Here is a 15,933-nt window from a genome sequence, read left to right as displayed (position 1 = left end):
AAGATGGAGGAAGGGGCCACAAGCCAAGGAACGTGGGCGCCTCCAGAAACTGGAAAAGGCCAGGAAACGGAATCTCCCCTAGAGCCCCCAGAGGGAATGCAGCTCTGCCCACATCTCAATTTTAGCCCAGTTAGACTTCGGCCTCTGGGACAATAAGATACTAAAAGTGTGTCGTTTTAAGCCACTGATAATCTGTTACGGCAGCAGCGAGAGCTAACACCCAACTCTTCCAAGGTAGCTGCTGCTATGGTGGCGACAAGAGCAGGCAACAGGATGGACCTTCTGGGCCGGCTCAGAAGGGAAAGGGAAGATGCACTGTGCCTCCTCCTGCCCGCTCCTACCCCACCCTGCCGGCCCCGCTCCTCCTCCCCCCCCCACTGGGCCAGCGGTCCCCAGGATCCTGGAACAAGCACTAACGAGAAGGGAGGCGTTCTGGGCGGGAGCAGAGCTGTGGCAGCTAGGACAGCAGGAAGGCAAAGACCACCCCCAGCAGGGGTGGCTCACGCCAGCACCCCAACATGGCCAGGGAGAGAGGGAGGAGCCCCAGGAACATAGCCACACCTGGAGAATCAGTCTTGGCCTGGCTTCTGGTGACCCCATCCCAACCCATCAGGGGGGTCGCAGCTTCCACTGTCTCTACTAGTGAATATTATTAACCACTTTAGAAGCCATTCCACACCTCAGAAGGGACGTCTAGGGCCCATGTGGCAGAACTCCAGGGCAGCTGCTCAGCTGCGCAACACAGTCCTCCTGGTGGCCACGCAGGGAGCACAGTCACAGAGACTACAGCCAGCATGGCACTCCCTGGAGTTGTGCAGTGTGTGACCTGCACAGCCCTGCACTGCAGCCCTGGGTGCCCCCTTGGTGTTCCTCCCAAGCCACTGACACTATGCTACAAGGAAGACTTCTTTTGTTCTCACACCTACTCGGCAGCTGGAGCAACCAAGCTTTGGGAAGATTCTGAAACTTGCAAAGACTCCATGGCTGGGAAGTTGCAGTGTTGAGACTTAGAAACTTGGACTTGGGTCTAGGACACCAAGCCACACCCTCACTTATCACCAGATGGTGCTGCTTCTCTCCCAAGGAGGCTGTGACGGCGCACAGATAATTGTTTAGGAATGCCTGTCCCCAGCAGCTGGTGATGAATTAGGAGTGTCCTCTCGCCAGGTTTTATACTGCCTGCTAGCGGCACGTGAAAAATGGATCCTCCTTTGACTAAAGGCTTAAGAATATCGGGAAGAGCTGGACCTAGAGGCTTGCCACCAACTAGGGAAGGCTGCCTCTGGTGTGGTTGGGGTTGTGCTCTTCTCCCAGCAGCTCGGTCAGTCCAAGGTTCAGGCCTCACTTGCCAGACGCCTCCCAGCTCTGGGGGTCCCTGGTTCCCCTGCAGCCCTGGAGCTGTTCTCCCTGCAGCCAGCAAGTGACTACTCCCCAGGTGGGCTCTCCAAATGCAGTGCCCAAGAACCACACAGCTGCCTCCCCTGGGAGGAACCGAGGATGATCATGTGTGTCTCCGGGGGAGCTGATCCAGTCACCCAGCCCGGCACAAGGGCTGCTGGTGTGACAGCTTCCATCACATGGTGAAGGCTGCTGTCCCTACACTCCAGAGGTCTGCAGGGAACTGGCAGTCAGAAATGGACTACAATGGGTAGTTGTCCCTCCAGGCATCACTGCCCGTGACCACCTGCCCTTCTGGGAAAGGCCCCTGCCCCAGCCAGCGCTGGGGTGAACGTTCCCACACAGGGAGCGGGAGGGGGTTCAGAGCTCTAGGGAGGGGGAGCGACTGGGCTGTGTGCACGTGTGCGCGGGGGGGAGCATGTGTGCACACATATATTGTGTTCCCAGGTGTTTGTCTGCGACGTGTGTTTGTGTGCACATGTTAGAGTGTCCCGGGGCCCATCTGTGCACGCGTGTCTGTATGTGCGTGTCTGCGTGTTCCTCGGCACAGGTACCCTGTGTGTCATGTGTTCCCCCGTCTGTTTGTCCTGAGTGTCCCTGAGCCCGTGCATGTCCATGTGTCTGTGAGTGCTGCCCCGCTGCTCCCGCCCCGCCATCCAGCTGGCAGTGCGCAGCTGGCCCCGGGGGCTGTACCCGCCCGCCCGATGAGAGGTGGCAGGTGTGTAATAAACCATTAGTCACTGTCACGTTTCCACGCAGCAGCGGCAGCCTCCCCGGGAAGGGCCTGACTGCGGGATGGTGCTCCTGGCAGGTCTCCAGCTGTGGAGCTGCATTCCACCCCCCTCCTCAGGGGGCCTGACAGGGAGCAGCTGGCAGACGTGGGTCTTGTGCCACTGCCCTGCCCCGGGTGGCCCTAGGGCAGGGGGCAGGGCCTCCCATGTGCCAACTGGGGCAAGGGAGGGTCCCCGAGGGTCACGGGTTTGCAGGTTATTACCCAGGGCTGAGGGACAGCCGGGGTGAAGGAGGTGGATCAGGAGAACAGCCTCAGGGATCCCCTTGCTGCCTGGAGGAGGCACCTTGCTGGGTGACTAGCAGTTACAAACAATAGCGCTGACGCCAGCCGGAACTATAAGCACTCAGGCAGGGCGGGGGAGGGGCCGGGGCCTGCGAGGAAGGGGCTCCTCTCCAGGCACTCAGTCCTCACGCCTGCCCCGCGGGCCGGGGTCTCTCGTTAGCCTTCATTTCCATCCCTCAGATGAGGACACCAAGGCACAAAGCAAGAAGTCACTTGTCCCAGGCTCTGAGTGTGCTGGGGGCATCCCTGCCCACCACCCGCATGTCCCCTTTGCTCCCTGACACCCCGTCCCCATCTGCTTGGGTCTGGAAGCCCCTCAGAGGGCCGGGTGGCCCAACAGCCCCTGGTCAGCCAGCTCCATCCCTGGCCAGCCCTTTCCCTTCCCGAGTCCACATTGCAGAGAGAAAGAGGTGAATACTGCTGTTTCCCTGGAGATGGATGCCCCAGATGGACGCCCAGGACCTGAGGACTGGGGGCAGGGGGAGTGCAGCTGCCCCCATCTCCATCACTCACTCCCCCTACCTGCTGGCTCCAGGCCCTCTCACTAATAAGCAGTGTTTTCTGCCAGCTGCCCCTGCAGAGGGCTGGCACCAGGAGGGTCTTGGGACTCTCAGGGACAGTGATGGGGGCAAGATACACACAGGGACCCACTCTGAGGGGTCTTGGCCTACGGGGCTGCTCCCCGACCCTCCCTAGGTAATAACGCAGGTGTCCACACACTGCTCCCAGCCCAGGGCCCATATGGCCCACCATAAACACCTTGGAGCTCCACTCTCACACTCACGGGCCCAACAACCAAGGAGGGGGCCAGCCTCTCCATCATGGAGGAAGTGATGAGTCCCACGGGGCCGAGACAGGCGGACGGGGTCTCTGTGGCTGGGGTCAGGGGGGCTGTAAATGCCCACCCTGGAGAACGGTCGTACACCTTTGTCCCCCCGGCCAGGGTAAGGTTAACACCGAGAGCCGTGTGCGGGGCACCCACACGGCAGGAGAGCGGGTACCCGCACGGGCAGAGCTGCACCTCGCACAGCACGCGGCGGCAGAACCAAGCGCTGTGGCAGCTGTGACAACAGACGGACCTTGCAGTGCTGAGCCAGGCCCAGAAGACAAAGCTCAAAGCTCAGCCCCCCAGAAACCAGGCGATGGGGTGTTCAGGCAAACACAGGTGTGACAGAAGAGCAAATGGGAGACACGGATCCCTCTGTGGGGTGGGGCATCCAGGTGGATGGAGCGATTTGGGGCTTGGGTTGGATAGCGGTTCATGGAGATCCATTACATTATTTTTTAAATTATTTTTAATTTTTTTGGGGGGGTGGAAGGTAATTGGATTTATTTATTTAGTTATTTAAATTATTATTATCTACCACTGAGCTATACCCTCCCCTGACATTATTTTTTAAATGAATGAATGAATATGATGCACACAGAGATTAAAAAAAATACAACAAGGCGATTTGTGAATTGAGGATGAGAGAGTGTCAAGAAGCAGGAATTCTGGTGAAACCACAGTTTGGTTTAATTCCTGAGAAGCATGAAAAAAAATTCAGACTCGGGTAAGGGAGGGAGACTCAGCTTCCTGGCTCTCCCCTAGAATGCAGCGACCGTGGGGTGGGAGTCTGCGTCCGAACTGGCTTTGGGGACCCCTCACTGCTGGGGTGGCCTGATCCGCTCTAGTACCCAGGCATAGTAACAAGCCGGCACCTACCTGTGCTGGTGAGGTCCGGTCCAGCCCCGTCCTGGCTGCTGTGCTGACACCGGGCTGGCCCCTGCTCCTGGGCGGTCCGGGGGCCCCTGGGCAGGCTCTCTGCTGGGGTGTTTGGCCGGGGCTCAAGCTCCCGGGCAGGAGGGTGGATGGCCGCTGACGCCTCAAGAGATACAGAGGTGACCTGGAAGGACAGGAGGGGGACATGGTAAGTTTTGGCCACGCCTGCCTGGAGGTGCCCAGTGGCTGGGCCCTCTGGGCCGCTGGGCCGCCCCTCCCCAGCGAAGGCCTGGCGTTGTCATCAGCGACTCAGCGTGGCCGGCTCAGGGCAGCGGCAGAGCTGGTCCCAGAAGGCCAACTCACCCAGCAAACCCTGCCTGGGGACACAGGCCGGCCACCAGGCACTGGGGCTCTCCCCCTGGGTCCCATCGCTGCCTGAGCCCCTCAGCTCTGCACGGAAGTCTGTAACGGTTACCTACTAGTTAGTTTCAACTGTAACGATTAGCCGAGCTAGTCTTCAGTTCACCATGCAGGGCAGTCACTCCATCTGCACTTCCCGCTTTGTCTTAGGGTTTTAAATTGTAGTAAAATACACGTAACATCAAATTTACCATCTTGACCATTTTCAAGTGTTCAGCTCAGTGGCATCAGGTCCAGTCACCATGTGTATCTATTTCCAGAACTTTCTCATCGTCCCAAATGGCAACCCCATAACATTCACCACTAGCTCCACACCCCTTCACCCACCCCGGGCACCGCCTTCCTACTTTCTGTCTCGGTGACTGTGGCCATCCTGGTCTCCCAGCCTCTTTCCACGGATGCGGAAAGTGAGGCTCAGAGGGGGCGGGAGGAGCCTCACGTCACAGGCCAGACACCAAGGCAGGGTCAACCCAGGTCAGCAGGGCTCCCCACCCTGGGCCCACACCTCTGACCTCAGGGCCTGGGCGGGACGTCGGGGGAAGCCCCTCCTAGGGCTCCAGTTCCCTGGCGACCAGTCCTGGGGACTGGCAACCCCCAGCTCCACAATCACAAGTTCCGGTCCCTCTTGGCTGTGCAAAAGCAACTTCATGTTGATCCTGTTTATTCCGGGGTTAGTGCTTTAAAACCAAAGTGCCCGAGAGAGATGGATGGCCCTCCATCCAGGCTCCCCCAGCCCCACATGGGAGAGACAGATAAATCTACTGTTTGTTTCCGGAAACACTTTAATTTATGGGATCCATATGTTGACACTGCCCAGACCGCAGCCCCCGCAAATCCCTCAGGGGTGCTGGCGGCTTCAGCTTCAGCGGGGGCAGGAGGAGGCGGCGCCCGGGTCCAGCTCACTTCACTCACTCACTGGGTAGATTAGGGTTGGGGGCCCATCAGCACGTGGGGGACCTTAGAGCCCACAGATCCCTCCCCGTCGGGTTTCAGCTGCTCGTGCAGCTGCCCCCATCTCTTCAGAAAACTGCCAGACGTAGGGCTGCTGGGTCCCACACTAGTCACAGGCTGACTTGTCCAGCCACCCCCAGGGACTGTCTATGGGGTGGCACCTGGTCACCAGGAGGCGTTCTTGCAACCCCCTGGGGGCGGGCTGGCGGGGAGCGGGGTAGGGCAGCACTGTGCCCCAGCCTTGACCCTGCTCACGGGCTGGTGGACAGGAGAGAGGGGGTGAGGCCCACCTCCTGCTTGTCCTCCAGGGGCCTGCAGGGGGAAGGTGGCTAGGAGACGCCTCATGGGGGTGGGGATGGCTTCCCGGATGGGGAGCTGTGAGCACGAGAATGTCGTTTACTGAGCACCTGCCATGTGCCACGGTTAATCCTCCCAGCAGTCCTGTCTCAAACAAAAACATGGAAACACAAAGAGGCAAAGCAGCCCGAGCTCTCACAGTAATTGGAGGGGCTGGGATTCAAACTTAGGCAGTTGGGAGAAGACTGCTGTTACGAAGCAACTAGAGGACATAGCTCTTAAGTGGAGAACAGCAGATGGCAAAAGAGAATGCTACTGAGTGGGAGGGGGTGCAGAAGACAAGCACAAAGGAGTCTGAGGATGGAAGAAATCCCCCAAGGGCTAGGAAATCCAGGCAGGCTTCCCGGAGCAGGTGGAATTTGAACTCGGCCTTCAGGAGGAGCAGGCTTTGAAAGGGAGGGGGGACAGGAAGGATGAGAGATTCCAACACATACCCCCATGGAAGCCAGGAGGGTAAACTGTAAACGAGGACCTGGGTAGACGAGACGAGGGGAACTGCCTCAGTCCCACCCAGCACCGGCCTCCCAACAGGGAGGGAAGCCAGCCCCATCCTGTCAGGTCCGACATTTCCGGAGAAAGCTGGGAATCCGTTTTTAACAGCTGCATTCTCATGATTATTAAGGGTTGAAACACTAAGCAAGCCCTCATGCACTGCTGGTGGGATTGTAAATGGTGCAGTGGACTTGCGGATGGCCTGGAAGTCCCTCAAGGGTCAAACACAGAGTCATCCTATGACGCAGTAATTCCACTCCTAGGTAGATATCCCAGAGAACCGAAAACGTGGGTCCACGCAAAAACTTGCACCTGAATGTTCGCAGCAGCCCGCAGCTCACAGACAAATGAATCCTGCCCATAGTGAGCTTGGAGGTGGGCTCCCCCTAGGCAAGCCTCCAGTTGAGGGTGCAGTCCTGCTGATGCTGGACCGGCAGCCTGTGGGACCCTTGGCAGGAGACCCCGCTGAGGGGGTGGTCATATGTGTGTTGCTGTGGGCTGGTTACCTGTAGTCCTTTCTTACGCAGCAGTAAATAACTAATACAATCAAAAAGCTCTAGAACAAGGCTTGCCCAGAAATACATGCTCCCTGGCACCTCCGTGTGCCAGAGACCCTCCCTGTCCTGGTCTAGCCGTTCCCCTACGCTGACTCTCCTTGGAAGTCAAAGGATTCTAGCCCCTTCTCTGGCGTTTGTCAGCAGCTGCCTGGGACTCCTGGGGGCTCAGTCACTATTAATGGACGGGGGAGGCCGCCAGACACATGTGGTGTGCTGAATCTGGATTATCTCATGCTGGCCGCATCTTAGGTGGAGGCAAAGGTTCTAAGCCAGACCATCACACAGAGGCAGAGAGCCGCCTTTCCTCACCCTTCAAGGCCAAATTTACGACAATTCCTGACTAATAAAAAGCAGGCTCTTGAACCAATGTAGTCTCTACCAGTGCCAAGTGTTCCAAGCTCACAGCTCGTCTTACAGTGCCATTAGGACCAGGCCTGGGACGTACACTGCTCCCTGCCTGGGGATCCTGGGAATTGGCAGCATCACAGAGCTGAGAACCCAGGCCAGTCGTCTGTCAGGTACCCAGCCCCCACTGCGCCGGCACCCGGTAGGTGCTCACCCCCTAGTAGGTGCTCACTGAGCACCAGCAGGGCCTGGCTTCTGTACTCGCTGCCTCAGCAGACACACAGTGACTGGACTGTGGTCTCCGGCACGAAGGGTTAGGCCGTACGAAAGGGGCAGTGGGTTTGCTGATGGGTGGTGACTGATTTACCTCAAGAGCAAGGAGGGAGGAAGAGACAAAACCGAGCTGCAGCAGAGGGGGGAGGAGACGCCAGCGTCCTGATGGCACCAGAGGACACAGCATCGCCTGCCCTCTGCCCTGAGGATAAATCGGACACAGGCAGGAAGCCAAGTTCGGGGACAAAAGCCACCTCCCTCCCAAGCAGCCATGGCCGGCTGCCTGCCTTGGCTGGAGGTTGGGTGGGCACGGCCTAGGGGGTTACCTCCTGGGCTGGCCAGAGACCTCTGCCACCTGCTGGGGACACGTGGGTCCAGGCCTGGCGCCGTCTGTCAAGACGAGAAATCAGGACTCGGGCCAGCCCTGCACAGGCCCCCTCCTCCCCGTTTCCGGGCCCCCACGAGAACCCACCCACAAAGATGTGTTCGACCCCCTCTGGTAACATTTCCTGTTCCACACTACAAGCTGGTGCGTCAGAGGCCGAAAAACAGCATTTCATGCCCCTTAATTCCCTGTAATAGCCCCGTAATGGCAAGCGGAGAACTCCAAATACTACAATAAAGAGAACGATAAGGCGCCGGGTCAGGGGGAGATGGAGCTGCCAAATACAGAGGCCCCGAAAGACAGACAACGACGGGTTATTAAATGTGCAGTGCGGCCCGGGCGTAATTGGAAAGTTATTAGATATGGAATACACACAGCACCCAGTAAATGAGTAATCAGGGACTAATTAAGCTCACGCGACACAGCAGATCGCGCGGGAGAGGCTGGTGGCTGGCACATCTGTGACAGCAATTAGGGCACTCCGGCTGCAGCGCTCGTGGGGAGGGGGTCACCGGCTCGGGCAGCAGAGCCACAGCCGGGGGTCTCAATCAGATTCTTCCCTAGCTGAGTCCCCTCAGGTGCCCCCACGTTTCAGGGGCCGGAGGGAGGGGTGGAGTGAGGGGCCAGGCTCATCCAGCCTTGAGAAGCCCAAGTGGACACAAGGTCCAGGACTGAGAAAAATAAAAAGAAGGTTTTGTTCCTGGCTTCATATCCCGCCAGGTGAGGACTCACTGCAGCCACTTGAGGGGATGGGAACAGTCACAATTCTCCATCTGAATGATTTGCAAAGCATGTGAACACAGGCACCTCCCAGAGCTTTGCAAAGGTCCTGCCGGGTAAAGCCTGGCGGGGAGTCTGACCAGCCCATTTTATTGATGGGGCAACTGAGGTTAAGAGGTCTGGAAGTGGACAGAGATCACCCAACCTGGTTCCCCTTCCAGCAGGCACAGGACACCTTCCCCTGGGTGTCTGGTAAGGAGAAAGGCACTGGCGTTTCTCAGGAAGACAGTGGCCGAGCTCACTGGAGAAAAGAGGCCAAAGGCAGTTACACAGTCTGGGTTCCAAGGTGGGTGATCTTGGGCTCAAAGCCTCTGGGCCTCAGCTTCCTCATCTAAAACGGGGATGCTGAGAGTCCCAGCCACAGTGCGAGGAGGTTAAATACCCGAGGCTGCATTCATGCATCCTAGCCCAGGATCTTCTGTGCAGCACAGGGAACTATATTCAATATCTTGTAGTAACCTATAATGAAAAGGAATACGAAAATGAATATATGTATTTATATGTATGACTGAAACATGCTGGACACCAGAAATTGACACATAGAAAACTGACTATACTTCAAAAAAAAAAAAAAAAGAAGAGAAAAGAAAGAGGGAGACTCCAGTCCCACTTTCCATAAAGAGAACCAGAAAGCCCCTGGTTCAAGACCTGGGGCTGTCGGGATGAAAGATTCTCTGGGTTCAGCTGAAACTAGGCAGTGTCTCCAAGCCAGGAGCCACTGTCTGTCCCTGTAGGGCTGGAGCAGAAGGGTCATGGGCCATAACCCTAAAGCAGAGGCTTCGGCATTCTTCAATATATGTTGATAGTACCTACTGAGTGCCAGGCCCCAGGTCAGCCTTTGTGGGTGTCAGCCTCATTAAGCCTTAGTTCCTGGGGGTCAGGAACTGTTAGGCCCCATTACACAGATGGGGCAATTGAGACACAGTGTGGGATGGGCAGGTGGGGCATGATGTCCCTGGGAGATTATTACAAAGCCGGAGTCTGCTGCTAACAGCACCCAGAGCACAGAGAGACACCCGGGCGGGCAGGTGCCGCTGGGGAGGGCGGGGCCACAGGGAGATCGGTAGGATATTCAAGCAGCAAGGCCAGTAGGAACTGGCCAGGGGCAGGCATGCCCAGCTTCTGGTGCTCTTGTGGCTAAAAGGAACATTCTAGGAGGCATGAGCCCAGCCCTCACTCTCAAGGGAGGCCTCTGAGCCGGCTGACTCCCTCGTAAGGCCTGGGACAGGGCAGGGGGTTGGATGGAGGAATTCACCATTTCCAGAGGCCAGCATGCCTCCCCATGACTGCCAGGCAACAGAGCATGTGGGGGATGCTGGGGGAACCCAATTCAGAGCCAGGGTCAGGGAGAGAGCCCTTGGGCATACGGGGGCTCCAGAGTCCTTGGCATTATCCTAGAAGGCCAGCTCCTGGAGGCCAGAAGGGGGAGCTAGACTAATCCAGACCAATCACTGCCCGACACCCCAGCTCTCCTGGGGTCCCCTTTCCCTCCTACTGTGCCTACCTCTTTTTGCCTCCCAGGGAGAGAGCCCCCCAAGGGTTTCTGGGCACACAGCTCTGCTCACTTCACTTGAACCATGGCTGGGCCTGAGTCCACTGTCCAAAACACCACATTCATCTGCCTACATAAAACCCTTCAGGAAAGTTCTGAGCTCTCCATGTGGCATCTAAGAGCCATGTGATATGGGACAGCCCAGCGTTTCACACATCTGTCATGCCTCACGTCCACCCACTCACCTTCCCAACCAACCACACATCCATCTACCCAGCCATCCACCTGTCCATCCATCCATCGTCCATCCAGTCATCTGTCTATCCACCCACCCACCTACTTATCCACCTGTCTGCCCATTCATCTATCCATCCAGCTGGCCATTTGTCTATCAATCCATCCATCCATCTGTCCATCCATGCATCTATGCATTCATCCAATAAACATTTATTAAGCACCTGCTATTGCCAGGCACTGTGCCTGAGATACAGTAGAAAACAAAACATTTTAAAATTCCTGCTGTGAAGGAGCTGGCATGCTGGCTGGGGGAGACAGACAATAAATACATATTCACATGTCAGTTGGTAAGAGGTGCCAGAAAGACAAATTGGAGAAGGGGATGGGGAGAAGGGTGGGTGAGTGCAGGTAGAATTCTCCATTAGCTGACCCCACTGAGAAGGGGACATTTGTGCAAAGACTTGAAGGAAACAAGGGAGCTAGCCACAGGGCTAGATACCTGGGGGAAGAGTGTTCCAGGAAGAGGGAACAGCAAACACGATGACCCTGAGGCAAGGAGCATGTTTGTAAACCTTTTCTGAAAAGGCCAAATAGTAAGTATCTCTGGCTGATGGACCGTGTGGTCTCTGTCAGAACTACTCAGCTTCGGCCTTGGAGCACCAAAGCAGACTTAAACAGCATGTAAATGGACAGTGTGTGGCTGTTCTAATAAAACTTTACTTACGTACATTGAAATTTGAATTTCATATAATTTTCATGTGGTGAAATGTTATTATTCTTCCTTTGATTTTTTTTTTTTTGGCAACCATTTAAAAATGTAAAATCCATTTCTAGTTCCTGGGTGGTATGTAAGCAGGCTGTAGGCTGGATGTGGCCTGTGGGCAGAGTTTGCTGAGCCCTGTTCTAGAAGCAGCAAGGAGGTCTGTGGCTGGAGGGGTGGAAGTGGGTGTGGAGTGACTCCTGAACACACCTGGGGGAGGAGGGGGCTGCGGGAGGAGGGGAGCCGAGCCATGACTCAGAGCAGAGGAGGGGCTTTCAGGCTGGAGTGCTGCTGAGGCTTGCTGTTTACAAAGATCCACCTGCGGGGGAGGGACTGCGGAAGGACAGAAGGACGTGGGCGCCCATCCGTGCGCCTGTACTGCTGGGCTCACCACCTTCCGTTCACCCCTCCAGGCATCCTGCAGGGGCTGAGGGCAGACGCAGAAATCATCAAGCCCGGTTCAAATCCCAGCTCTATCGCCCATGAGCTGTGTGCCTTCTAGGCAAGTGACTCTACCTCTCTGAGCCTTGGCTTCCTCATCTATAAAATGGCGAGGGCTCCCCAGGTTCAGGGTTCGGAGTAGAAGCAACATAGAGGTCTACTAGTGAGCCACTGTCATGCCCATGAGTCCCTCTTCTCACCCTGAAATGCCCTCCGCCCCTCCCCAATTTCCTGCCTTGTTTTTAGCCAAGGGTCTGCCCTGCTCCCCTGGACTCTCCCCAGGCAGGGCCAGACCCTGCCCTGGATCACCTCCATTGGTGCCCTCATCTGAGCACCCCTGATTCTGCCCCTCCCCCAGACTGTCACTCCCCAGCACTAAAGTAACCTGAGCCACAGCACTCAGTAACCTCAGGGCCTGGCATAGTGTCTCCACCAAAGCAGAGAGGAGACATCTAAGTTATGGGAGGAGCCATGTGGTGGCCTGGGGAACAGTGTTTCCGGCACAGGGAATAGACTGTGGAAAGGCCCTGAGGTGGCAGAGTCCCTGGTGTGTTTGAGGAACAGCAACAGGGCCTATGTGGCTGAAGAGTGAGGGAAGAAATGGGGTCATGTTATGGAGGGCCTCCCAGGCCTCTAAGGGACTCTGGCTGTCATTCGGAGTAAGACGGGAGCTGGGAGGGTTCTGAGCCAAGGAGAGATGTGATCTGATTTTTATTTTTGTTTTAATTGAAATTTTTACAATGAGATGCTTCCAGATTCATGTGGAGTTGTGGGAAACGGCACAGGGAGGCCTGCACGCACTTTGCTCAGTCTTCTCAGTGGTAACCTCCTACACCACTGCAGCCCAAGGTCACGGAAGGGACCAACAGGACACCTAGTTGTCTGAGGCGCACTTCCCCATCTGACCTGTAGTTGTCCACGTGTGTATTTTGTTCTAGGCCGTGTTATCACCGGCGCAGGTTCCTGTACCCACCTCCCCTGCTGAGATACAGAACAGCCCCATCCTGAGCAACCCCTGTGACATTCTGCGGTAAGCACACCCACCTCCCTCCTGCCCCCGACGCCAAGCCCTGGCAACCGCTGAGCTGTTCTCCACTTCTATATTTTGTCATGTCAACTATGCTATGTAAATGCAATCACAGTGTGTAACCCTTCGGGACTAGCTGTTTCCACTCAGCATAATTCCCTGGAGAGTCACCAGCTTGTTGGGCAGATCGGTGGCTTGTGCCTTTTTATTCCAGAGGAGTCGTCCCCGGCGAGGCTGTGCCACCGTTTGTAGCCCGTTGCCAGATTTAGGTGGAGGGAAGCTGGTTCCCTGCAGGCTCAGCCACTCCCTCTGCCCTCACCCCAGGTTCGCATCCTACCCCAGCCCTGCCCCAGCTCCCTCCTCCTGTCTTCAGGGTCTGCACTTTTTCGGGCTTTACCTAGTAAACCCTCAGTGAGGGTCTGCACCTCTCGCCGATCATAAATCACAGCCCTGTTTACCAGGCATGATGCACCCCACCTACACACACAACCCTCCTTCTACATGGCCTCCTTTGATGCCCCAAGCTGGAGAGGTCAGGTGGCTTATCAGCAGTAAACCTTTTGGAGGCTCCCTATTCAAATAGGGATCAGAGATGTTTAGCAACCTGCCAAATGCCACACAACAGGAAGATGGGCCGACGCCCACCCTGGTGCACCTCAATCACTGCAAAGACAGATCCCGAAAAGAGGGTGAGAGCAGGGGTCCCTGCCCTGGGCTCTGTCGGGGCTCAGCTAGGCCCTGGGCCTCACCACAGGGGCCTAGGCCTCTGCAGGTGAACATGACATAATTCCTGTGGAGGGAACTGTGCTGTCTCACCCAGGGCAGTCAGTTTATCAAGCGTGACAGTGCATTAGCTAAGTGATCGCTAGACTATTAATTTTCCCCCAGCCCTTGCCAGGGGTATTACAGTGAGAAACGGCAGCTTAACCGCAGGGAAATTCTTCAGGGTGACAAAAATAAAAATAGCTCTAATTGAAGTTGATAGAAATTATACCCTTTAAAAACACACGTCCGGGTGCACCAGCTATAATGTAAATTAATGCCGGGGCAGGGTTTCTGTCACAAGATCATGGAAACACAGTGACAGCCACAGCAAACAGCCTCCCAGGGCGTCACATCTGCTGGGTCACGGCTCAGCGACCCTCAGTGTCAGGGGGCGGCAGGCCGGGCTGGAGGCTGGCGCCTGGGGGCCTGCAGAGACGCTGGCCCGCTCGCCCAGCCCTTACGGAGGGACAGCGGGCAGGACATGGCCAGGGCCCTTCTTAACTCCACTGCTGGGAAGCCTGGGTGTCCTGGCATCCTGCAGGCCCGGGGGCAGAGGTCACCAGCCCTTGGTAAGCCAAGCCAGTGCTCCAACACCACTGTCATCGTGGGGCCCTGTGCACCAAGCTGGACGCCGACTTGAAATTCACCCATTCAAACACGTTAATGACAGGGGCCCCAGACAACGAGACAGAATCTGTGTATTCTGGTCACAGCAGTGAACCGTCTCCTGGCAGCCAAAAGGTTTCATTTGAGATATGAAGGAATGATAAATATAATGGCAATAAAATATGGCTAAACACAGGCATAGCGCCTGCTCTGCGCTCCACACTGTTTTAAGTACTTCCCACACGTTTTAATTCACTTAATCCTCGAAACAACCAGTGAGCTAGACACTGTCATTATCAGCATCACGTTCCAGACGAGAGAGCGCGTCTGGAGGCCCAGAGAGGTTGTGTAACCTGCCTGGAGGGACAATCAGGGGCAGAGCAGGGGTTGAGCCCACTAAGCCCCGTCTAGAGCTGCGCTCCGAACCTCACGCCCGGCGCCTCTGAGCCCAGCAGAGGCTGGGCCCCTGCACCTGCAGGCGCACAGCGACTGAATTCAGAACACAGCATACGCAGCTGCACTGGGGCCAGTCCCGCACACTCACACTTACTTTTACATGGCTTGTGCAGTTTACTTCTATTTTGGCTACACCCTCACCTACGGGATTGAGAATTCACCTAAACTTCCCATGGCCGCCAGCGGCTCAAAACTGTGCTCGGTGTCCATGGGGAGGAGGGGAGTCGAAGAACCAGCAGACCCAGGAATTAATTTTTTTTAATTAAAAAAACTTTTGGGGGGCAGGAGGTAATTAGGTTTTTAAATTTATTTTTGTTTTAATGGAGGCACTGGGGACTGAACTCAGGACCTTGTGCATGCTAAGCATACACTCTACCACTGAGCTGTACCCTTCTCCCTGCACCTAGGAATTAATTTTAGAATATGTATCAGGCCCCTGCCCTGGGCCAGGCACTGTTCTAGGCACTGGGGTTTCAGAGCAAGACAGGGAAAGTTCCAGGCCTCTTGCCACTGATGTTTCAGGTTGGAAGAAGACGTTAATAGCAAAGCCGCTGACTCTGGGCCCACAGGCGAAAAAGAAAGTCATCAACAATGAAAATCCAAGTACAGTCTCCTGATGTAAGGACACAATTCAAAAATCTAACAGTCTGACGAGCAAAGGATTTTAAACTTACTCTTCTAAAAAGAATAATTTCCCTCTCTCTCTCTCTCTCTCTCTCTCTCTGTGGGCACACGTGCACACACCCTATTTCCAGGGAAAGAAATCTAATAATGGGAGAAACACTGAGGAGTGATTTTCAAAGCCTGGCAGTGCTGTCTTCCCTGAAAGGATCTGAAGGGAATAATTGACTGGAGTGAGTCCTGATAGAGGTGGAGAGGGGAAAACTAAAAATGGGAAATGAAGGTGGGAGCCTCTAGAAAGGGCACAGCACGTGGGCGAGTCACGCCAGGGCCGGCTGTTTGTTCAGAGAGATCTCGGGAGACATGAGAGCTGACCCTGGGGACAGCACAGACACGCGCCCCTTTCCCAGGAGGGAAATGACAGGCCAGCTGGCTTGGCACTGATACCGGTGCAGACTCTAGAACAAATCGTCGGGCAGCTGCAGGGGGCGGGGGCGGGGGTGGTGAATCAATTTGCAATCACATAAGAGGGCACCAGGATGACTCTGCGGCTGCCAGCCCGGCGCGGGGAGGAGCATGGCAGCCCAGCCAGTGGAATCCCTTCTGTGGGCGAGGAAGCAGACGCAGGGGACCTGCGTGATCCCACATTGCATTTACTCAGCCCACGACAGCCACCTGGGTCAGGCCAGGGCCACCTGAGGCACAGATGCCCTGCTGTGACCTCACACAGTCACCTGCCCGACTGCTCAAACCGACAGTGCCAACGGGAAAAAGCAGCCTAGCTCACTTCACA

General features: G+C 56.1%; 1 protein-coding gene across 2 annotated transcripts in view; it reads right to left on the bottom strand.

Moving 5' to 3' along the window:
• The window catches only part of LOC140688136 (uncharacterized), a 230,406-nt gene that overhangs the window by 83,532 nt on the left and 130,941 nt on the right, over window positions 1-15,933 (bottom strand). For both annotated transcript variants that reach the window (XM_072946750.1, XM_072946749.1), the window contains exon 2: window positions 4,179-4,359. In XM_072946750.1, the coding sequence (XP_072802851.1) occupies window positions 4,179-4,359 (181 nt within the window). The remainder of the gene's footprint in view (window positions 1-4,178; window positions 4,360-15,933) is intronic.

The sequence above is a fragment of the Vicugna pacos genome, chromosome 21 (assembly GCF_048564905.1).
Source record: "Vicugna pacos chromosome 21, VicPac4, whole genome shotgun sequence".
In the NCBI taxonomy this organism is placed as follows: Eukaryota; Metazoa; Chordata; class Mammalia; order Artiodactyla; family Camelidae; genus Vicugna; species Vicugna pacos.
Note: the sequence above shows the minus strand (reverse complement) of the source record. Positions and strands in the feature narration are given on the sequence as shown.